At 35.0% G+C, this 26,509-nt stretch overlaps 1 protein-coding gene across 1 annotated transcript; it reads right to left on the minus strand.

The window, feature by feature from the left end:
* Window positions 1-4,685: 4,685 nt before the first annotated feature.
* On the minus strand, window positions 4,686-13,577 carry LOC144432695 (sialate:O-sulfotransferase 2-like). The gene is made up of 4 exons (XM_078120960.1): window positions 13,541-13,577; window positions 6,821-6,985; window positions 5,966-6,160; window positions 4,686-5,047 (listed from the first exon to the last, which is right to left on the minus strand). The coding sequence occupies exons 1-4, from the start codon at window positions 13,575-13,577 to the stop codon at window positions 4,686-4,688; spliced, it is 759 nt and encodes a 252-aa protein (XP_077977086.1).
* Between the last annotated feature and the right edge of the window lie 12,932 nt (window positions 13,578-26,509).

A 26,509-nucleotide genomic window follows, 5' to 3' on the forward strand; every position in this document is an offset into this window, starting at 1 on the left:
TCACTCGCACTGCTGTTCCAATCATCAGTCTGTTCCACCCAAGACTATAACGTTGAATTAGCCGACCAACTAGTTTCTTCTCACACCATCTCTTCTACGAGGTACCGTACCGACTTGGATTGTGTTGAGTAGAACTCACAACGAAACATAAGTATCTGGTTCAACGAACGCCAAGCTAACAACTTGGTTGATTTTATTACATGACCAATCTCCGTCTCCGCCTCCCCTGAGCTGGGCTAAAACCCCAACTTAAATGCATTTCCAAGTTTACACAAAATCTCTATTCTTAGAGTATGACGTATTCTTAAGTCTATGATGAAAGACATGATCCGAGATCTAATATCCAATCACCTTCCCTAGATTAGTAATACAAGTTCATATCTCAAAGACCATAAAATAGTCATGTCATAATAAAACTTGTTGACAGTTCAATCGTACCTGGTACAAACAATTCAGAAACACCCCATGTAGAGATGTCAAAGACCTATGTTGTTACGCAACGGAATGTCACTGTATGTACAAAGTTTAAATGCTTTTGACTTCAATTTAGAGTTCATAATGAAAATTTACCAAAATGTCCTGAATGGATATATTTTAGATCTGTGACTCGTAACACATGCATGCAGGGATGCAGGTATAATAATAATAATGTTGGTTTCTTATATGTATGCATGTATGTATGTATGTATGTATGTTTGTATGTATGTATGTATGTATGTATGTATGTATGTATGTATGTATGTATGTATGTGTGTATGTAGGTCAGGACAGTCGAGTTTTTTCTATAGTACAGGATCGGGGAGGGACCACACTTACTGGAGAAATAAGAGATAGCTCACATAAACGCACAAACACACACATATGTCACAGGTTTATTTTTTCTAATTCTCCTCTAAATAAAAAACAACACTTGTACAGCAAAATTGCTTGTACGAAAAAAAATATGCTTAAATCGCTTTGATCATAGTGGGAAAGCGCCATATCTTATGGATGCATACTTCAATTTCAATACAATTTAGTACATAACAAATCACATGTGTTCTATAAATTATGTTGATGTACCTCACACGTTTAATGAATAATTTGCCTAATAAATGATTTTCGGTAATTAGGTTATATATGTATTTAGGTTATATATTGTAAATTAACCACCGATGTTTACATTTGTGACAAATCAAAATATCTATATTTAGGGTCTGGGTTAATTAAAAAGTGAAACCCTTCTTTCCATGTCATCCCCTAAAAGATCACGGCTATGCAGATCTAATAATGATAAAATAAATTTAATAACACATGCACTGTTATACCGAGAAAATGTATTAATATGATGAATCAAATAACATAATGTGTAAATACATTGAGCAACGTATTTTCAACTTTAAAAAGTAGATCCCAACAGCTACAGGAAACACATAAACGTGACATAATGGAAAGAGGTTGACTTATGACATCCCTAATAACTTATCCTAAAAGTGGGTTTTTGCGTTAATTTTCATGAATTTATTAATAATTACAGCCAATTCCGAACGAATGATTGGTAATTTGTATTCAATCCTGTACTCAGTGTGTTTACTTTATTCGTTTTACACAGTCCAGCTGTTTCAACACAGTTAAATTATTCTCTTCCCTGGTGTGTAAACTACTAGTTCCATATTGATATATCATTCACATTACTATATATTATATTCACAGCATTATATATATAGTGTGCGTGTCTGTGTGTCTGTGTATGTATGTGTCCGTCTGTCTGTCTCTGCATGTATCTATGTAGAAATTTAAGTAAATGTATGTATGTATGTATGTATGTAGGTATGTAGGTATGTATTCATGTATGTATGTATGTATGTATGTATGTATGTATATATGTATGTATGTATGTTTGTTTGTTTGTTTGTTTGTCTGTGTGTCTGTGTCTGTGTCTGTGTTTCTTTCTATTGCAGGGCCGTAGACTGACCAAATTGCCGGGGGGGGGGGGGGGCATAATTAGTTTTACAATGATGGTGCAATCATGCATTTAAAATTTAGAAAAGTGACTAATTTACATAAATTTGCATACAACTTACATAATATATATTTTAGCATACGCAATTAAATATCATATGTAAGGCTAGAAAAAATAAAAAAGCTGGTCAACGGGCAACCTAACCCATCATATTGGGTAGGTAGGTAGAATTTCATTTTTTCACAATGCTTGACAAGGATAAAACAAACCATATATAATGATAGCAAAATATTTCAGGTCGAGTTTAGATAGAACTATATTCAGTCATCTTAATACTATCTCTTGCAATTTGTCTGCATAGCTACAGTTAGGAAATGTACACAATTTATGGTTAAACAAATGCTGTAGCTCCTCTCACCCTCTCTTCTGAAAAAATGTTAAGCACCGCCAAATGAAACTCAAGCATTATTTTAGCCACCCCTTCTGTCACCTACACTAAAGTGGAAATATAAAAGTATGTGGTACAATACAAATGTATGATACATTTAAATAACAGTGATAGCTAACAACAATAATACTCTGAATGAGATTACTTTCCACAGGATGTGGATTTCACACGCATGCGGAGATGTCTCTAATTAGCTCTAACCTATACAGGGAGGTACTTAGCCAGACACCATCCATCTTGTTTTGGGAGAAAGACAATTATCACCTTGATTGCTACTGATTGGAGGGACAACTCGAAGGGTGACAAAAATTGAAAATAAGACAGTGTAGGAGGCCATTTAGAGGCATAAAATAGCAAACCATAGACATAATTAGTCTTACAATACTTGAATATGGTAATAAAATACCAGAATTGAAACAATTACATATTATCTGGAAGTGTATTTTGTTGTGGCAAAGCTGAAAGATATTTTACGGATGTGTACTTGGCAAATGACTTCTTCTGAAGTTTAATTTGGTTCCAAAAAATCACGAATAAAGAGCAAAACATTTCAAGACTTTCAGACTTTGCGGCCCTATGACTGTTCAGCCAACTCCCATGGTCGTAAACTTTTGCTCAATTCTTTTTAGTGCACATATGATATGCAACAGCTTAATTTAATCTCAATTCATGCTTGTATGCATCAGCAGAGCCATGCAAACCACTGTATAAGATATTATATAATTTGGAATAGACTCAAATGTATATTGTTACATGTACTATTCAGAAAATATAAAGTAATATCCTTAATTTTGAAACAAATGCGACGCCCGCATGAGAATATATTGCCCATCACCAAAAAAATATATGGGTAGGTTGAACAGCTTTTTCATTTTTCCTAAACCTAATGTCACATCTTTCAAAGTAGTTGCCGTAAAGATATCACATTCAAAGTATAAAAACCCAAACTTTTAAATAAAAAAAATGGATGGTGCTTTCTCAAATAAGTAACACTACAAAATAATCATTTTCTTTACCCTACTCCCAACACCTTTATGGCCTTCCTTTCTGTTGGAACCCAAGGTGAAATCAATGAATTCTACTTGCCATTATCGTTATAATGGAAATAACTGAAGTTTGGATTTTGATGTCGAAGGTACAGCTCTGTTTACAAATTCAGGGTCATTCTTTCCATAGCAAGTTGTCGCTTCAAAATGAATTGCGTAATAACGCTAGTGTCAGTGCAATGATATAATTATATCAAACAACATTTTAACCAAAGGCAACGCCGAACACAATTATTGAAAGTGGATCTTTAAAGAACGGATCTTACATTGCGTACCTAGTTTAATAGTTTTTCAGGGCCACCAAATATTCCAAAAAGAGATCTGCCGTTTTTATCAGTAAATGTTTAATGTAAGGAACAAGATGTAAATGAGGTCGAATGCATCTTCGGAGTCACTGCATGCAACAGGTGACCTCACGTTGAACGACTTTTTCCGTCTTTTTTTTTTAAGTTTCACTCTCTGACATTATTGCGACTTGATATCTTCAAATGAAGGAGACTTTCAAGACTACTGTTACTCGCGGAAAATGCACAGTGCATGTGAACTTCTGTTGTAGTTTCCCGCACAAAGAATTTTTTAAAAGTTACAATTTTTAACTGGACACATTTATTTATTCAAAGTTAAGCCAGGGTACAATAGAGATATAAAATACATAAAAGCGAGTCAGTGTACAGTCACTTTTGACATTAGTAAACCATCAATTTAAATCGCGCATGCTATGAATCATCACGTAAATAACGATTTTAGTAACATCGCTATGTATTCAGAAAGTCGCTTTTTTCTTGCTTTTTTCCAAGATCTCAGGGGGCAGCTGCCCCCCCCCCCCCCGCAGGCTACGGTACTCTATTGTTATAGCAGATATCAATCACACTTCTATCGAAATGTAAAGCTCTGTGTATTTTGCATACCGTATGTTAACATGTTAATCATGTTTACACGAGGTTTGGGAAGACTGGAGTGTTTATCATTATCTCTCATATTTGATTTAAACATATTCCCGATATATTCCTATTACCTCAGATTGTTTGTTTCCCTTGTCTACATTTATTACTACCTTATTGGCATATCTCACACATGAAAAAGCATTTGGAACAACACTCCCGAGAAAACAGTCTATTCATTTTGGACCCTTTAGTAGAAGCAAACCCAATATACGAGATATGAAACTGAAATCATAGTAATGGCCTATACTGGTGACATTTTATCTCAAACATTCTATGGTGTATACATGCCACATAATGGACATATCTTATAACAGTTTGGATGCAGGGTGTATAGGGCTATGACCGCCTTCTTTCAGGATACGATCTATGTACGTAATGTACCCATTGATCAATTTATGTAAACTATTTGTGTAGGGATCAAACCTTGACCCTTTACGATTCTTGGTTGGTTTTCGATGGAAATTACCTTCTTTGTTCTCTTCAACACATCGCCGCCTTTCTGCTGTAAACGTAAGGTTGAGAAATGACATCATACGGTCGATATTTGATATGGTATCCTTCTTCAGGTCCTCATAGTAAACAACTAAAAGACGTCTTTTTTCAGTCAACCAACATTTGTGTAATCCTTGCCAGTATGAACTGTGTTTTGCGACAAACTCTTCCCAATCTGAAAAAAAAATAGTATCCTGTTATACCTTAGGCTTATTAAAATTGACACCACTGTCTAAAATCTGAATCTACCAATGCTTCTATAGATAGTTCTTATGTTTCAGTATGAGACATGTTATAAATCTATGTACAGTGTTAGAATTATTGCATGCATAGTGACAACATAAACCATATTCTTACAAGTTGAGATATGATGTTGCAATATGTTGGTTAAAGTAGGTAGGCGTGAATGATGATGTATTTATGTTTTTAATCACGTCAGCAAATCAACAGACATGAAACAACGCCCAACTCCATGAACAGCATAGAATCCATTGCAGCCTTAATAAGCGCATAGGATTAAAGCATTCACATTGCAACCTCAATCCTACTGGTTACCAATTATACAACATAGATGAGAGCGTGCACGTACCTACCACCGTTTGATCGGTTTGATGGCATATTACTACATGGTGCTTTCATTTAGTTGTTTGGTAAATGTTATCTCTACACTGTTTGGTTGTTATAATGTAAGTAGGTATATATAACACAATCAATCCTTCGGTAGTTATATGCTCTTTCGTGCACTTTATACCTAGCTCCGCTAATCAACTCATGACATCATGAAGTAGAATAATATTTGAAAGACACAACAAAAAGTAGAGTTTAACAAAACGTCATTCTTAAACATATAATATCATATTATGTTAACATACAAAACTTTTATTGGTCTATTCCTTGTGAACTTCTATCCAAGGCTGTATTATGGTTTATTATTTGTTTTTATCAGATTGTTTTTTTCTATTTACTCATTTCAAGAATTTCAAACCATTCAAGCTATATTTGATATATACCATATTTCTCATTCAACATCTAATCAGTTGAAATTCTACACATTGCTGTGCATATCAAAGTTGTTAAGACAATTTATACTTACATTTTCCTGTAATATTTTGTAGTGGAAATCGAGATACCTGACCACCATGTCGTCTTCTGTATTCAGCTATTAGAGCATTGTACGGATTTCGAATAAGCAAAATAGCAGATGAAAACTCATGTTTGATATCACAATTATGCGTTTTGACGATGAGGGTGTTGCCTTTGCGATAATCTTCAAGTTGTCCACGAAAACCTATTGTTATGGGACAATATGTATGGGATTAATGACAGAGTTAACAGACAACAGTTAGTGCTATGAATCTCTTTTATTTTAAAGGGAACTAAGTGGAGACAGGGCTCATTCTATATTTTCCGACAATGCATCACCCTAGTGTACATCAGGCCTCTTCTGCGCCAATTTGTTATTTGTGATATCTTAACCTCTGCCAAGGGTTGGTTAAAATTAATTTTTCGGTTTAATTATTGTACGTAAAGGAAAGAAGCTAAAGATAAAATTAGCCTAACACACTTGTTCCCTTTTAATATTCAGTTTGTTACGTAGTAGTTATAAACATAACAAGTATCAAGTTCTTACACTGTCCAAAGCACATTCAAACTGGACTGAGAAGTTTTCAGTTATGAATGATACGTTTCGCAGAATGTAAACAAGAAAATATAACAGTCATGAGAAGTCAAACGTGTGTATATATATCATAATTTATGATACGAGGGCGCCACATTCGACAGTGTGTATACTGTTTATTGAACTTGTCAATACAGTGGTGGATATTTTGACTTGAAGTTAGTACTCATTTACGTAATTTAGGAAAACCTATTGACGTGAACAAACATTGCATTTTCTTATAGTAACGAAAGGTAGAGGAACTTCTTACGACAAACAGTTTCTACGCACCTCCACGAAAGAGACCACGATCATTGCCAATAGATCCAGTGTAAATTCCTGAAGCAATTTCCAATAGATGTCTAGTCCAGGTATTCCCTGATCCAGGAAAACTCACTAAGGCTACGAGGGGTCTGGTCTTACTGCTCCAGTTGGGAAACCTTACAGAGCAGTTTACTGAAAGTTAAGATGACGTTCATGTTCAAAATAATACTACTTCATTGCAACGATACCTGTATGTATGTATGTATGTATGTATGTATGTATGTATGTATGTATGTATGTGTGTATGTAGAAAGAAATGTATAAGGAACTTGTGAGACAGTACGAATAAATAGATGTAATCCGACGTTTCGAATAAACATTCTTTTTCAAGGAATTCAAAGGCAAGACTTAGGTAAACACCTGATTATATCTGAATGTTATGGAATAGAACGACAACCTCGCGAGATTAACGATTATACGTGTGAAAAGTTATAAAATTCGCACACACCAAAAAGAACAAATAGAACACGCCTGCAATATAAAATAAGCGTGATTAGACAGGAAATGACGTGAATAATCTATTAATTCCAAGAGGTTCCAGCATTCCGAGACGGAAAATGATTTCCTCTTCCTTCAACCTCAAATGTTTCTCATCTCCAGTAACCTTACAAATTCCTGTAATAGACATATCTGATACACTATGATCGTTGGTAATAAAATGCATAGATACGGGATAGTTACGATTCTTTTGTCTGGTCAGACGGAGATGTTCCAAGAAACGATCACCAAGACGAAGTACAGTCGAACCTAAATAAAAAACACATTTCTGGCACGTAATGTAATACACTACGTTAGTACTAATACAAACAAATCTACTCGTAACAGCCACACTGTTCTTAGGGCCAAAAACATTGTTAGTATTAATAATGAAACGAAATGTACCACATCGAGTACGATCACATGGAAATGAACCAGCATTAACTTCTAATCCATGTTGTTCTGTATGGACCACCACATCTCTAAGATTAGTATCACGACGTCAAGCTGTTAAAGGTGCTTCAGGAAATAATGAATTGTTAACCCTATTAGAACGTAAGATAATAAAATGCTTGTATATAATGTTCTTAACTCTAGTGGAAAAGGGGTGGTATGTTTGAGCCAATATGGGACGATCGTTATTACTCATCTGATCATGTGATTTGACACAAGCTTCCCTAGACAAAGATGACACTTTAAGTAAAGCCGCATTGGTAACCGACACTGGATAACCACGTTGATGGAAGTACGTGCAAAATTCAGCAGACATTTCTCTGAAATCCAAATCACTACTACAAATACGACGTAAACGAAGTAATTGTGAATAGGGAATGGAATCGTTACACTTAGTAGGATGTGATGAACCATACTGCAAATATGAATGTGAATCAGTAGGTTTAATTTAGTATAGATGTAGCTATATCATCACCATCAATCCTAAGGGAGATGTCAAAGAAATTGATAGTTAGTTAGTTAGTTAGTTAGTTAGTTAGTTCAGAAATATCATAGTATACTGAATAGCAGGATTAAAGTTACACATGTAGTTTGCATAGGTTCCTCAAGTTTGAGTGAAGCTGCACAAGCGCCATCATCATTAAATCGTTTATATAGATCAGGTAAGATCCCTTGATACGAACTGAAAATAAGGTGTTCCTGATAAGACATAAATAAACAAGCATAACTAGGACCAAGACAACTTCCCATAGCAACGCCGTGTTTCTGCACAACATACCTGTCATTAAAGGTAAATTATATTATAGCATTAGCAATTCCAGTGAATTTTGTGACGTCATCGCTGTACATTATTACTGATAATGTACTCCGTTATTGGGCATCGCGGCCCCGGAACGAGCATAACAATACAAGCTTATGTCCGTAAGGCAATTTTTTCCAAATTTTTTTTAAATGTATGTTGTTACTTATGGTTGTCATTTCTACTGTTTAAAAATACAACGCATTCATGAAACAAATTTGTTCACAGCAGTTCATTGAAGTGTATATGTGTGTGTACGTGTATGTACGTATGTCGCTATGATTAGTATTCAGCTTCCGGGCCAAACATGGCAGACGATGTTCAGCGCTGTGTATATTATACGTTGTTTTGAGTTTCTCGGTCTACAAATTCACTGGAATTGGCAAAACTATAAAATAATAACAATAATGTATGCCCTCCCAGTGAATAATGGACTCATGCAAACTTTGCAGTCCATAATGGGCTCGGTTGTCACCTCGCCCATTATGTCGTTCAAAGTTTGCTTTCGTCCATTATGGCCTGGGAGGGCGTACATTATTGTTTAAATAATTACACGTAAGGACAAGTTCAGCCAATCTCAGAAATACGTTGGTAGGAGGGTCAAGTACAGGTCTTAAATTAAGATAGTGTTCGATTGCAACTGAACCTTCATTATGTGGTATGGAAGTATACTAATATACTTGTTTCACGAGTATATTATTTACACGATTGTATCCACATTGTCTAATACTACACTGGTTCGGTGCAATATCACGATATTGCACTGGTACGATAGTATATCCAGATACTGCACTGGTACAATACAATATTAAGACAATGTTGTATTCTAGTAAAGTTATGCATGTTTTTGTATTAAACATTTAATCAAATTTTAATTAAAGCACAGACTAAATAACTTGTGTTAGTTTTCTAAGTCATTATTCTCATGCAACAAGTTTTTACTTTGTATTTTTTTATGCTTTTCATTCTTCCGGGGTTCTCAATCAAAGATAACTTTAGTGCAAACCCACAAACAATGAAAAGCTCAAAAGAAAACCCAATGCAACAAGTATTGTAACTAGTCTCAAATGTCACAAATTGCACTTCAAAAATAGATTCCAATACCTGCGCCTTGCTTAAATGTGAGCCACAAAGAATTTATGCTGATCAAATTGGAGGTCTTTTTACAGGTCGAAAATAGAACTGTAACATCACAGTTAGAGTAAAGTATGAATCGATTTGACGATCATACAGTGTTGTTTTACACCCAAACAACAGTGCCAGAACATTGGTAAACAATGTTTCCATCTTACTGGCAATTCTCGTAGGTTTTGATAATTCGAGAAGGTGATAAAGTAAGAGAACATTTCATCTGATAAAATGCGAGTGCGGTGCAGATTTTGAAAAACATACCACACTCGACATATATACCAGAACTAAATTGATGGTTCGTGAAATGACGTTGAATATCCATTTATTAAAGACGTTATCAAACTTACAAAGGGGCGATAGTGATAACCTAGTGTTCAGTACAATCACGTACGATTTTAAGAAGCACAGAGCCGGATTCAAGTTTTGTCGACAAAAGAAAAAAAAATGTAGTTGATGTAAATATTTAGAGGACACGAGAATTAAATTGTACTGAACAGTCTGTTCTCAACATCATGGAGAAGACAAACTAGATTACTATCCACAATCGCCCCACATCGTATATAATACCCACGGCATTACTGTCCTCTCACATCAAAATCACATCCCGGAATTACAAATCTGATCGAAACAAGTGTTATATAAGTGCCATATGGTTGAAATAAATTGACTAATCACTGGCCTGTTGCATAGTTTTACAATGATTTGCAGATCAAATCCGATTGGCCAATTTGTGCCCACATACAGGTGTGCTTGCTCTGGCCATTCAAAAACCATAATCTTTCCAATACTTTCAGTAGTGTGGGGATTCAGCTTTTTGATGTTGTTATTCAGCTAACTTTAACCAAACAAATTCAATAATATGTGATTAGTGCGAACGTGCACGTGTTGTAAGCTGCTTAATGAGCTACAGTGCGGATAATGGGCTATAGCGCAGATATTGCACCAACCTCGTGCTCCGCTGCACTACACACTCATTTGGATAGAGATTGATATCATGGCCAACACTGATATCTAACATACAAATCGACAGAGAAAAACACGATCCAAAAAGAAACAAAAAACTGCATTGATTGTTCATTGGCTTTATTGGATTGAAAGCGCAATGAGACAAAGAACAAATCTGGTGACAGAGGTTCATATCAGACTTTTTAGGTTGAATGGTTTGACCCTCTTGGTGTATTCTACTTTCATATCAAAGCAAGGCAATGTCTCTCAACCATCAATTTAAAGCAAGGCAATGTCTCTCAACCCATGTTTTACTTGTAATTTAGTGTTGTTGGACGACTTAATAGTCTTTCGCAATGTGATTTCCATCATTTTATTTATCAGCTCTAGATTTTAGTGTTGACTGTGTCTTTTGAGTCTTTGTTGTTGGTTTGTTTTGTTTGGTATATAATTTATTCTTGTGATGTATATTTTATCTTCCTGACGGTTTTACTGTAGTTTTTATTCATATTTTACATCTCGGATGTATTGGCACGCCTGTGCTACTTTTTAAACCAAGTATAAATAAAATAATAAAAATAATAATAATAATAATTCGGATGTACACATTTGGTATGCATATTTAGTTTAGAACAGCTAATGAATGAAAGGAAACGAGAATGTGGGTCGAACCGAGTAATTTGATTGGTTGACTATGTGGATACACACACGCTTAGTCCGGCCCGTCTGCCATTTGAACGGTGAACACCTTCGGAACAGCACTGTATTTACGGTGATGAGACACTTTCCATAAAGAACTGTTGGAGTAATATTAGCGAGAATATAATTGAATAAACTTGGAAAAAGGGACAGAAAATAAAAATGCGTACGTATTACATGTATGTCTCAGTACCGTATCCTGCGAGGGGGGGGGGCAGCTGCCCCCCCCCCCTGAGATTTTTGGTGGAAAAAGCAAGAAAAATGCGACTTTTTGAATACATAGCGACGTAACAGTTATTAAAATCGTTATTTACGTGATGATTCCTAGCATGCGCGATTTAAATTGGTGGTTCACTAAAAGTCAAAAGTGACTACACAAACTCCTCGCTAATATGTATCTTATATCTCTATTGTACGCTGGCTTAACATTGAATAAAAAAATGTGTCCAGTTGAAAATTTTAACTTTTAAAAATTCTTTGTGCGGGAAAGAACAAACGAAGTTCACATGCAATGTGCATTTTCCGTGGGTAACAGTAGTCTTGAAAGTCTCCTTCATTTGAAGATAGCAAGTCGCAATAATGTCAGAGAGTGAAACTCAAAAAAAAACAGAAAAAGTCGTTCAACGTGAGGTCGCCTGTTGCATGTAGTGACTCCGAAGATGCATTCGACCTCATTTACATCTTGTTTCTTATATTAAAACATTTACTGATAAAACGGCAGACCTCTTGTTAGAATATTTGGTGGCCCTGAAAAACAAAGTCTGAAAGTCTTCAAATGTTTTGCTCTTTATTCGTGATTTTTTGGAACCAAATTAAACTTCAGGAGAAGTCATTACCAAGTGCACATCCGCAAAATATCTTTCAGCTTTGCCACATCAAACTATACTTCCAGATAATATGTAATGTATAGCATAATTGTTTCAATTCTGGTATTTTATTACCATATTCAACTATTGTAAGACAAAAAAGTATGTCTATGGTTTGATATTGTATGCCTCCTACACTGTCTTATTTTCATTTTTTTCACCTTTGGAGTTGTCTCTCCAATCAGTAGCAATCAAGGATAATTGTCTTTCTCCTAAAACAAGATGGACGGTGTCTGGCTAAGTACCTCCCAGTATAGGTTAGAGCTAATTAGAGACATCTCTGTATGCGTGTGAAATCGACATCCTGTGGGAAGTAATCTCATTCAGAGTATTATTGATGTTGGCTATCACTGTTATTTTAATGTATCATATTATACCACATAATTTTATATCTCCACTTTAGTGTAGGTGACAGAAGGGGTGGCTAAAATAATGCTCGAGTTTCATTTGGCGGGGCTTAACATTTTTCCAGAAGAGAGGGTAAGAGGAGCTACAACATTTGTTTAACCGTAAATTGTGTACATTTCCTAACTGTAGCTATGCAGACAAATCGCAAGAGATAGTATCATGAATAATGAATTTCATCAAAATAAATGTATACGAGAATCTGGTTAATCATACGAGGTCATACACTTACTATTGTCTTACTATTATTAAGATAATATTCAATTTACTATCTTAATTTATTTACTCATGGTAATTGTATGTATGTATGTATGTATGTATGTATGTATGTATGTATGTATGTATGTATGTATGTATGTATGTATGCTTGCCTGCCTGCCTAAAGCTGCCTGTCTGTCTGTCTGTCTGTCTGTCTGTCTGTCTGTCTATCTGCAAGGCGGGAGGGAAGGAGGTAGGTAGGTAAACATGACTATGCCGGTCTGTGTGTAGGTTGGGCAGGTTGGTAGGCAGGTACTTAGGTAAGTGGGTGGGTCGGTAAGTATTATCGAGATCTGTCTTACCAGAAATGTTATTATATAATTGTATTCTCTGTACAAGAAGTGAGTGCAGATATATCGACGCTGACTATGTGTGAATGATATGTCCAAATATAACATACCTCAAATGGTGTAAAACTTAATGGAAATGCAACCATTCGATCTCACGATTTCTGCACTAGTTAAGCATTATAAATATTTAGACTACATTTATAGAATTAAACATGACGGTGGCGTTCACAAAAAATATTCCACTGCAGTCAAATCAATAAACTGTTTGGTTGATATCACTTTGTACTTTCTTTCGGGGGTGTAAACCAATGCAACAACCAACAAATATGACTTTAAGTACAGTAACTATTCAAGAGGTACTTACATGTCTCTGTAATATTCATAGCATTATTCCAGGACATTTTGGCCGGACTGTACAGCACAACATTGTGACGAGAAGGCAAGTTCAATACTATGACTAAACAGCCAAGGGTTGCACAAACAGTTGAGACACTGGCAATTTTTAAAAGGCGAGCCATTGCATTGCGATGGATTGATAAGAAATGGTACACTCGAAAGTATAATGTAAACATTACGTGTTGCTCTCTCAGAAAAACAACAGATTAAATGACACGATTGTTTACTTTTCGTTGCTAGTACTATACTATGTTCTCATATAGGAGTAGCTCGTCAAGGTACCAGTGAGAATACTTCTCTACAAAATGAAAATCAAACTATATAACGGCCTAACTGGCTCTAGTTGACTATTTTTGGAGTTTACCCTTGGTGCTTATACACCTACTTGTAAACCATGTATTTATACATTTACTCAATGTTTCTGAGTGTTAAGTATAATCTGTCATCAATATTTATATTGATATGTACACTGATATGCAAACGCTCGTCTGACTCATGAAGCGAGGAAATTGTTTAATCCCTATTCTAAATTATACATGGAGAATTGACCTCAAGAACTTATCACATGGTGCGTCATTCATGTAGCAAATAGACTGTTCGAAAACAATTAGAATTAAAACTTTTAAAATACGAAAATCTTAATTACATATTTCACAAAATGATAATCAGTATAAACAGTGTGTTAACCATTATACAAGAGCTTTATCAATAGTCTGTGCCAGAATTCATTTGAGCCAATAGCTTCTGATATAATGACGCCATCACGAACATTTATACCAATTATGTAATTAAATATTAAACAGATTGTCTCTAGAAATAACGTTTTCCAGATATAGTTTTACTTCAGTTATTTTTCCTCGCTCTCTCCCTCTCTACATATAACGAAACACAACACGGCATACCAATTCGCGATCGGTCTGAGGATAGTGTCGCCATTATGACGTCATTGTAACTATGGAGATGTATCAGTATGGTCGGAAAATTGTGAAATCAACTGACAGCGAGATAGACTTATCGTTTACAGTTGACTAGGCATTAAAAACTGAACACAAGCTGATCATGATTACCTAGTTATATTGGACCATCTTTTACATTCAGTACATAGGTTCCATGTAATGACAGAAACATAAACTGTTGGGGTTTTTTTATTTTGAAACCTAATTTTATCTTTATTAGTTTTTGATTTTTGATTTCATTTTTTTTGGCCTAGGTCCATCCTTAACGTCATTGGTAATCAATTTTTTATGTGATATATTATTCTAAACGCTGATGGCGCACAACATGTTGTAACCTTTAGTTGCTTAGCAGTGCCTTTTCTATACATTGAATTCATTTGGTATATTGTATACGTGATATCTGAAAAGAATCGTGCTTTATAGTAGGTACACAAACAGCAAGATACAGTATGCTTAACTATTTTTTTTAAGTTACATAGTGAAGAGGAGTAAATACTTTAACCCTTGTAATTTAACCACAGATATTTACACTTGTGATAATCAAAATATCTTTATGTGAAACCCTTCTTTCCATTGATCCCCTCGAAAATCAAAGCTATCAAAGAAGACTAATACTGATAAGATAAATTCAATGACACATATACAATTATAGATACGGAGACAAGGAAAATGATAATAAACAATCCGTGACATCAAGTGGCCAATTCAAGTGATATTCCGATTTGATTTCTCGCATTCAAAAATCAATTTTGTTTGTCGAAGACGACATTCACTCATTAATTAAAGATACACCATATTTTTCAAATGTTAGTAACAAATATTTAAACTCAAAATCGCTAACTTTATAAATCGAAGCCCTTAGAGATACACAAACTAGCCATCCAATATTTCATTTAAAATCACAATTTTATTAGTACGATTCGTACAAACCTAATGTGACTTATGTAACTGCAGATTTTGTCCTTGGGGTTTTCTGTGTCACGTGACCCGATATTACTTTGAGTGGCAAGAGCGCCACACTCAAATGAGGCCGCGTAGCTTCTGTTTTAGCGCTAAATATCTCTCTGAGTGTTCTGTATATAGATTGTAGCAGTTTATATCACATAGGCACCTAACTCATTGTAACTACTGTACCTCAAAATGCTAACTCTGGCCACGAGGTCTTTCAAATTAAAGTTTTTTACCAAGGACATTGAGAAACTACCAAAAGGCGGCGTTGCATTGACGACACAATCGCCACTTCAACCCAATACAAAACGTCCATATTATTATAATTCTAACCAATCACATATCTCATTCAAAGTCACATGATCCGCGATAAATTATTTCTCTTTATCCTTGGTTTAGGCTGGGGTCAGAATTTATGGCAGGGGACCTGGAGAGAAATTATTTTGGTCAAAAACAAAAAGCAGAGTTTTCTCTTTCAATCTTAATTCTGGTAGAAACAGCATCTCCCATGATAGCTAGTGGGGTGGGGGAGGGGTGTCCCCCTCCCACGGTAAGCACATTTTCGAAAATAAGGACATGTAGGAGGCCATTTAGTGGCCTAAAATTTCAAACCATACACGTTATCAGAAGCCATAGAGTCCTTGACAATTGTCTTCAATACCAAAATTTTACTCGAGTCAATATATTATTATGCAACTGTATGGCTATATTACCTACACTTTAACTTATGCAGAGATATGTTGGCAGACACACATATTCGCTTGGATACTGAGGTAAATGCCCGGGGCAGGGGGCCACTGACCAGGTCTGGTTTGTCTTGATACAGGGCAAACTTTATGTTCAGGATGATTTAACATGATACTCACTATTTCAATTGACACTTGACATCTCATTATAATTTGCATGCCAGCGTCTTACAACGTTAGCCAAAGACGTTGCGATGTTATCAGGTTGAGAGAACACCTGTTTCTAAAACCACCGGTCCCTGCAGTGTCTGAGCCAAACCACGATTTTTGACTGGTGGAATCGAAAGATTTGCATATAGCATTACACATGATTTCAATGACGTTAAAGCCCGGCACACACACGAGCAAAGTGCTGAGCAAAAAGTCATTCGTGCCATTTTCCTCAGCAGATAGCTCATGTGCGCGCGTAAATGTTCATGAGATTTCGAACGTTCGGGGCTGTGAGCCAAATATCTAGCGTGTTTGATAATTTTTGCCTCGAATGACTTTTTGCTCGTGTGTGCGGCAAACCGTGAGCAAAATGCTCACAACTTCTCTCTTTATGTTTGAAGTATGTGCCAAATTATATTAAATTTGAAGCGTGCATTCTAAGTTATAACTTAATTACTGAAAATCAAAAATTTTGCAAATTAATCATTACAAATACAAGCTATATTATCAAACTGTATATGACACAAGCACTTTTGTTATCAGCAATGTATGCACCAAATTATATTGAATATGAAGCGTGCAGTCTTAGGACAGCCTAATTACTGACAACCATTCATTATGTAAATAGCTCACATTAATATCCATGGAATGTTTAACAAAATCTAACCAGTTCTAGCCATTAAATAAATAATATATGTAAACTACAGTAATAAGGTCCTATAGATAATAAATTGTATAATAGGCTATGAAATCAAGTACGTAAATATGTGTTGAACCTGTAATATCCCGTATACACTAAAACTTTCAGCACTGTAGTCATGTCAAAATCTGTGAGATCTTTGAATCATGTTTTTCTTACCACTTGTTATTTTCAATCGAAATACTTTAAAACATTTTGGCGAATGTTGCCAACAGCAGGATTCTTTATATCTATAAAATAGTAATGACTGTAAGAGTATGTGACTCTTCAGAGTTTCTCTCTCATTCTGTCTGCTCCCCTCCCCCTGTGCCTTTTCAAAATGCCGTCTTTTGTGATGATAACACACTACCTTACATATGCTGGAAATACAGTCTAGCCTGCTCTGTAAGACAACACGAGGCATGCTATTCCATATGAAATTTGAACCAATAAAGTATATATGCACGGAAGTTCAACACACTTTTGACGTGAATTATAAAAAGAAAGCGTATATCCTGTCATTCTTGTTAATGTTCAGTAAAAGTGTTGTATTTCGTCATTTATTCAATAGTTTGATCTCATGATCAGCACACCCTTTGTCTCGGAGTCCCCTGGGATCTTATTGAGAGTAAAGAGCGATGCTACAACAGATACTGCTATAGTGCACATCCGATTGGTCATCATTGAAGTGAGATTTCCCGATGGGCGGCAAGGGTGATGATGCTGTTAAACATTTCGATTCAAGTCAACTGGTCACTTGTATTGTGTATGACAGACTGTAATAGTAGATCGCAGAAGTAACAAATTTGAAAAAAACTATGCGTTTCTCGAATGGTGTCCTTGTAATCCTGTTGTCCATATATGAGAGTGCAGTTGCACGGAGACCATATATTCGGGACGGTCCTGAAGATGTTACCTTAAACTTACAACACGGAAGTACTGGAAGTGTAAACCTACGATGTAGAATCAACTACCAACATTCTTACTACAAGGTATCATGGAAGAAGAACAATGTTGTGATCAGTACTAATGGTGGTATAAATAAATATACTCAAGAATACACGGATGAAAGGTATGCAATATTACATAGCCAAAATGACGCTAAGTATGATCTGAAGATAGATCCAGTCCGTAAGACCACAGCTCACAATGACCAGGGTGAATACCAGTGTGTATTGATATACAAAGCCTATAATTACATTGTTTCAAGTTCAAGGAAAGTAACTGTAACAATTAACATTGCTCCATATCTAGAGTCTGTTACTTGCCGCATGCGTGATTCTGATTTCACACCCGTGTATTGGAACCAGGCCGAAGTAGTATTAGCAGAAAAAGAGACCATAAAATTGGGCTGCCGCGTTGATGCCAATGCATATCCACAAATCGATGTCACATTACGTAAAGGCGATAATTTCCCACTTGAAACTACAACGTCACACTCCATCATCTATTCATATTCGAAACCATTCGGACTAAACATGGTCGATGAGTCATTTTTATGGTCTCCCTCGATAGGAGATCGGAATACCTCTTTTACATGTGAAGCAGCACATCCAACGTTTACATCAACCAAACAATGTACAATTGGACCATTTGAAGTCCAGTATAAACCAAAGGTAACAATTGCAACAAGAGATAACAAAACTGATATTACATCACAGTCTGATGGGATACAACTTCGTTGTCAGGTTCAAGCGAATCCACTTGCTTATAACAGATATGCATGGAAAATTAATGGACATGAAATTCGAGGCAGTGAAAAATTCTACTTCTACGAAAATCCAACTTACATATACATTAATAATTTTGACATAACTGACAACGGACGTTATTACTTTACTTGCGATGCCTGGAATAGCGTTGGGAAAGGTTCTGGATCAATTTATATAACAATAGGGATATTAGACACCACAACTGCCATGATAACATCAACAATCATTGACCGAAAGCAGAAAACAACGATTCTTACTGTGTCCAAGATGATCACTGATAAGGCAAAATTATCTACGCCGTCGTCAACATCGGTACCTAGTACAACACATTTGGCTACATTAAATGCGACTGTCACTAATCGTGAACAACTCTACACTTCACAAATACACCGAACATACTCGATGAGCAAAGCTGTTCAATCAATATCGAATGTAGAGCAGATTATAACAGTCATAACTGTAAGGCATCGAAATACAGAAGATAACAGTAATTACAACTCCCCTATCCTTGCAGGAGCGTTAGTTTGTTGGGTACTACTATTTCTGATTTTACTGGTGATGGTTGCTTGCTTTATCAAAACACGACGACGCCAGAAACAAAACAGTCCACAACAAGAAATAGCTTCTGAGCATAATCTAACAGATACAAGTATGTCAACGCCGAACAATGATAGCGGCAATAGAATTAAAAACCAACCTTCAGCAACAAAAGATATAGAGATGAACGCAGTGAAAACAATGTCAAAATGTGAAGTTGTTACTGAATTTCAATCCCATGAAGAAGACATCGAGAGTCTGTATGCAAAATCTGTAAAACGCAAATCAAAAACAAAACAAGCTAACTCGAGTTTCACTAAGATCACAACAGAAAATGGAGATGAATTGGGTTCAAGAAAGTTGGAAACGTCACCAGACATCAATTCTCCGGATAACTGGATGTATGTAAATGTTAATACTCAGAACAAAACTTCGTTCTCGAATGATCATGGATTCAAAAGACAAAGTGGCGTACACACAGGAGAGGATGATGACGGAATAAACTTATCACCACCACATGTAATACCTCAATACGAAAATCTGGATATAATCAGACACGTACTAGAAGAACATAGCATATTTGGAAGGGATACAGAATCAAACTATGCAAACTGTTCCTAAAGGAGAAAATCCACGATCAAAAAATGTCGAAGGTTTGATCTATTATAGACTTCATTGGACAACGACGACCAAGACGAGAATCCAAGAAACCATCATTGACAGAGTCTGAGACTGTGTATGCTGAGTTAAGATTGTAAGACTCTGTGATTATTCTCCATAGAACATGTACTGTCATTCTTTATTCTAATATCGATAACAAATGAGTTATTTCATGTCTTTCGAAGATTATTCGGAATATTATTCGCAATTTTTATATATGACTTGATTTAGAAACAAATCCGTAGCATAAACTAGTCTCCATTTTATCACCATATACACATGCTAAAGTAACCAAGTCCACGATATTGAATACCAGACGAACTATTAATTGAGTAAATGTAATTAACCTAAGAGTTTCTGTCATGTAATCAGAAACCTACGTTGACGTTTATCGGTGTTGATAATGTTATAGATATAATATTAGCGAATAGATTATTCCAGTTATAATGTGTACACTTTGCACTGACTAAATAATTAATTTTCCTCTCAATACGCAGCATGTATCAATCACTATGACTGACCATCATCTTTGAGTGCAGTACTTTGTATTTTCCACTGAAACCGACAAAATTATATTTCAGTCTTGTATCACATTACAGAAATAAAGGCTCGATATTTATTTTCGTTTAGTCAGCTTAAAATACCATCGATGGCAGAACAAGGTTATACCTTTGATATTAAGTGCATAAAATAATTGATATCATACAATATAATTATATACAAGGATAAATAATGCATAACTCTGTCACTTTAGCGGCAAATATACACTGCTTTATAGTTTTAGACTTTTAACCTTTACATGATTGTGTCAAGTACCGAGATTCTTAAATTTGATGTCAATGCTATACACGTCATCAACGTTGTTTGTTTCTTTTCGAGGTGAACGTGTATGCTTAAACATCCCCTCAAATTGTTCTGATAATATGCTGCTATAATCGATTGCTAGAATCACGATGACTTCCTTTTCATATTGTGTAACAGTTACTAATTTACTTCTATGAACTATGACATCAGATTATGAGTATTGGAAGTTTACCTTATTGGTTGTTGTAATTGGATACAGAGACTGTATAAAAGTGCTGAGTCAAAACGGAGAAATCCGGAAGTCTGAATATATAGATAACGACTCGTATCACCAGTGATAAGGATAGAACTATCCATGTCTGTATATGTTATAATCAAGATGATTAAAATAATGATCTATACAACTGTCTACTGTATTGGTATGCACATGAGTGTTAATATTTGTTGTGTTAAAGCATGGAGGTATAATCGAGAAAGGAAAACTACTATTTCATTTCGATAATCTCTGATTGTGTCTGTTAACAATCAAATACACATTCGCCCTATTTTAGCATTGCCTTGGTTACCTTAAAGTGGGCATTTAGTTTTTATTGTTAAGGCTTAAGACAACTTTATGATTTCCTACATGAACCAGATTTAAACTGAATGCCTCCCGTAAGGGAATCACTAATTATGCAAATAACTCATTAAACTAAAAAAAACTATGGTAACAGGCTTTGTTTTTGGACAAGCGTGCTTTCTTAAGTTAATGTATGTGCCAAATTATACGGAATTTGAAGAGTGCATGATACTGCTTAATTACTGAATATCGTTCATTATTCAAAATACTCACCAAAGGTAAAAGTAGGAACAAACTTCATAGGACAGGTGCGTATTATTATGGTTGATATATGTACCATCTTATACGAAATTTGAAGCTTGCATTTTTAAGATATAACCTAGTTACCTAAAGTCATTAATTATGCAAATTATTAAAACTGACTGCAAGCTGTATCAAATATTTTATAGGACATATCCACTTTGTTATGGTTAACGTATGTACTAAATTATATTGAAATTCAAGTATGCAGTCTTAAGATATAGCCTAATTACCGAAAATCATTAATTATGCAAATTATTCATTAACACTGTAAGGTACATCAACTAACTTTATAGGACATACACAATTTGTTATGGTTAATGTATGTTCTGAATTGTATTGAAATTGAAATATGCAGTCGTAAGATATAGCCTAATTACCAAGAATCATTAATTATGCAAATTATTCATTAACACTGAAAGGTACATCAACTAGCTTTACAGGACATATGCGATTGTTATGGTTAACATGTGTACTGAATTATATTGAAATTGAAGTATGTATTCTTATGATATAGCCTAATTACCGATAATCATTAATTATGCAAATTATTCATTAACACTGTAAGGTACAAGGACAAACTTGATAGGACATATGTGTTTTCGTATGGTTAAGATATGTACTAAATTATGTTGAATATGAAGTATGCATTCTTAAGATATAGCCTAATTACCAAAAATAATTAAGTATGCAAAATATTCGTTAACGCTGTAAGGTACATCAAGAAATTTTATAGGACAAATGTATGTTGTTATGTTTAACGAATATACTAAATTATATTGAAATTGAAGTATGCAGTCTTAAGATATTCCTTAATTAGTTGATTTCATCAATATGCAAATTTCTCTAATTAAACATTAACAGATCTGGCTCAAAACCTAATCAGGTCTAGCCATTACCCTAAAGATTATATATTCCAAATTTCATTACAATTGAGCCAGCCGATGTTTAGAAAATGATGACACAGACAGACAGACAGACAGACAGACAGACAGACAGACAGACAGACAGACACACACACACACACACACACACACACACAGACATTCCCCTTTTAATACCTCCCGCACCCTTACGGGAGGTAAAAAGACAATGTGGAATAGCATCGACCAAATCCGTGTTTTAAACAGTATTAGCATTGCATCCATTTTTAAAGTTTAATATGACCAAAAATATTCACTGCATTAATGAATTACGGTATTTAATAGAACAATTACTAAAACTTAACATATTAACAGCTACGTGTAGACCGCCATTTTGACGTAGCATCGTCTGATACCTTGGTTCCTTCGAATCACGTGACTATGACGCTACGCGCACTAAACCTCTCTATTAGTGTATTCAGTAGATAGGATCAGCAGGCGAAAGTGTAGTCTGATCATCTAAACATTGTAAAATCATAAACGGTATTAGCATTGTATCCAGTTTTAAAGTTATGACTAATATTACATGGACTGCATTTTTATATCATTTTAGGTTTTTTACTACCATATATTAACATTGTCAAGTAAGTCCATGGTAATTATCTAAATATGACTATGCCAATTTAATTTCATTAGATATAATGAATACATTTGTAATATTGTCACACACACACACACACACACACACACACACACACACACACACACACTCACATGCATATATACACAACTATCTTAAAATAACCAAGGACATAATTTTGGATGAATAATGTGACAATCAGATTAATCAATATTTCCTTTTATCACCTTTTATTGACTGAATTGCATTATTCAACGATTTTTCCTCAGATAGGCCTAGGACGTATACGCTTCTTGACGTTGTGTAACTGTTGACTATCTTTGAGAGCACATCTTTGTATATTCCGTTCAACGAAAAATGTGTACGTGGATATTGTATCACATTACAGGAATTAAAACTTGAATTTTGTTTAAGCAAAGTATTTAAGCGATCATAAACAGAACAAGGAAATGTCTTTGATTGAAGATTTAACATGTAAAGGGATGAAATAATCAAGGAATATTAGAAGAAATAAATGCATAAGGTTCTACCTTTAATGACAAACAGACTAGTATTTTCAGAAATGTACAGCGATATTTATTGAATGATTAAGTCAAGTATACAGATTTTTAATATTTATGGCATTGGTATAGAAGTGGTCGCATTTGCTTTGTATTTCCTTGTCATGGAATTCTTTATGAATAATAATATTTCTTCAAAATATTTCTAATGAAGAGATTTGAAACAAGATTATGAATCCACCACTGTGTTGTGGAAGATTTCAGTTTTGAAATTCTGGCCATTTCAAACCAGCTTTACATTTCCTTTTATTCCCTCATATAAAATCCTAATAGTAAATACCAAAGGACTGTTAATACGTGGATCACAAATTGATGAGCATTATCAATATCCCCTATTTATGTTGTATTTCACCAATCAGGTCATTTTGATCTGGACAAATGTTCGCTGTGTACTGTTATATCATCATCATCAACAACAACAACAACAACAACAACAACAATAACATCATCATCATCATCATCATCATCATCATCATCATCATCATCAACAACAACAACAACAACAACAACAACAACAACAACAACAACAACAACAATAAGTATGTTTAGGTAATCTAGCACATTTACTTATATAAAACTTTAGGTTTCATTAATATTGTTCATTTAAATACTAATTGTGTGCACATACATAACCTATAACATTCAATATAATAATCACCATACAATGCACATTCTCTGTTCACTATACATGATACAGAACGTGCTGGTCACTGAATTTTCGAACTTATAAATACAGATACGTATATACCTCCCTTATAAATATAATCCGACTTCATCAAACGTCATGCACACTATGTTGCAATTCTATTAATTTCAGCGGCAAAAATACTGTTAGCAATAAATTCATAAAAAAGTCAAGACGACTGCTGACAGTCTAAATTCCACCATTTACTATAATGAAACTATTGAATGACGCCCTCAAACACCGATGTTTAGATTTTGATATAGTCTAGTACAGGCATCATCACGAAAATTCTTGACCGGTATGTCATTTGCGCTGAACAGTGCAAAAATTCTAAATACCATATGGCCATTTATTGACGATTCCCAACATAGGACATGGCATGTGTGTGATACAATATATGATGTTGATTCTTTCGTATAGCTGTAATGTTTTGAAAATAATTTGCCTGATGTACTTCTAGCCTCGTACCTATGTAGTGGTGATGTATGCATGTATGTCTGTATATGTATGCATGCATGCATGTGAAACGCTGTTGATCGGCTTACTGTGCAGTTTATCGATATTGTAATGTTCAAACGGGGAAGCACTCACTCGCACTGCTGTTCCAATCATCCAATCAATCAGACCTATGTTGTTACGCAACGGAATGTCACTGTATGTACAAAGTTTAAATGCTTTTGACTTCAATTTAGAGTTCATAATGAAAACTTACCAAAATGTCCTGAATGGATATATTTTAGATCTGTGACTCGTAACACATGCATGCAGGGATGCGGGTATGCATGTATGAATGTATGTTTGTATGTATGTATGTATGTATGTATGTATGTATGTATGTATGTATGTATGTATGTATGTTTATTTCTCACTAGAAATAAACACTACAGGCTTTCGTTCAGAAATAATAGTTATTGTCATTGGAAGTCTCGGAAATGTACATCATAAAGTCACAAGTGGTTTGATCAAAGCTGGTTTAAATAGAAGGAATTCCAAATCCATCACCAAATATTGTAGTGTCAGCTCAATAATAGGTTCTTACAAAATTTGGAGATTGAGATGTAGGTACTATAACAACCAGATATCACGTGAACGTTTGTCATAAGTGACCAAGAGAAACTCGTTCACTAGTCAGTATGATTTCCTGTACTTCTAGCCTCGTACCTATGTAGTGGTGATGTATGCATGTATGTCTGTATATGTATGCATGCATGCATGTGAAACGCTGTTGATCGGCTTACTGTGCAGTTTATCGATATTGTAATGTTCAAACGGGGAAGCACTCACTCGCACTGCTGTTCCAATCATCCAATCAATCAGACCTATGTTGTTACGCAACGGAATGTCACTGTATGTACAAAGTTTAAATGCTTTTGACTTCAATTTAGAGTTCATAATGAAAACTTACCAAAATGTCCTGAATGGATATATTTTAGATCTGTGACTCGTAACACATGCATGCAGGGATGCGGGTATGCATGTATGAATGTATGTTTGTATGTATGTATGTATGTATGTATGTATGTATGTATGTATGTATGTATGTATGTATGTTTATTTCTCACTAGAAATAAACACTACAGGCTTTCGTTCAGAAATAATAGTTATTGTCATTGGAAGTCTCGGAAATGTACATCATAAAGTCACAAGTGGTTTGATCAAAGCTGGTTTAAATAGAAGGAATTCCAAATCCATCACCAAATATTGTAGTGTCAGCTCAATAATAGGTTCTTACAAAATTTGGAGATTGAGATGTAGGTACTATAACAACCAGATATCACGTGAACGTTTGTCATAAGTGACCAAGAGAAACTCGTTCACTAGTCAGTATGATTTCCTGCAAGATATTGTGTGTGTATTCTGTAAAGGAATTATGTAAATACTTTACCTGTACATGCTATGTTCATGTAAGTTGGAAATAAAAGAATTTGATATGTATGTCAGGACAGCCGAGTTTTTCTATAGTACAGGATCGGGGAGGGACCACACTTACTGGAGAAAAAGGAGATAGCTCACATAAACGCACAAGCACACACATATGTCACGGGTTTATTTTTTCTAATTCTCCTCTAAATAAAAAACAACACTTGTACAGCAAAATTGCTTGTACGAAAAAAATATGCTTAAATCGCTTTGATCAC

Source organism: Glandiceps talaboti, chromosome 3, assembly GCF_964340395.1.
Source record: "Glandiceps talaboti chromosome 3, keGlaTala1.1, whole genome shotgun sequence".
Lineage (NCBI taxonomy): Eukaryota > Metazoa > Hemichordata > Enteropneusta > Spengelidae > Glandiceps > Glandiceps talaboti.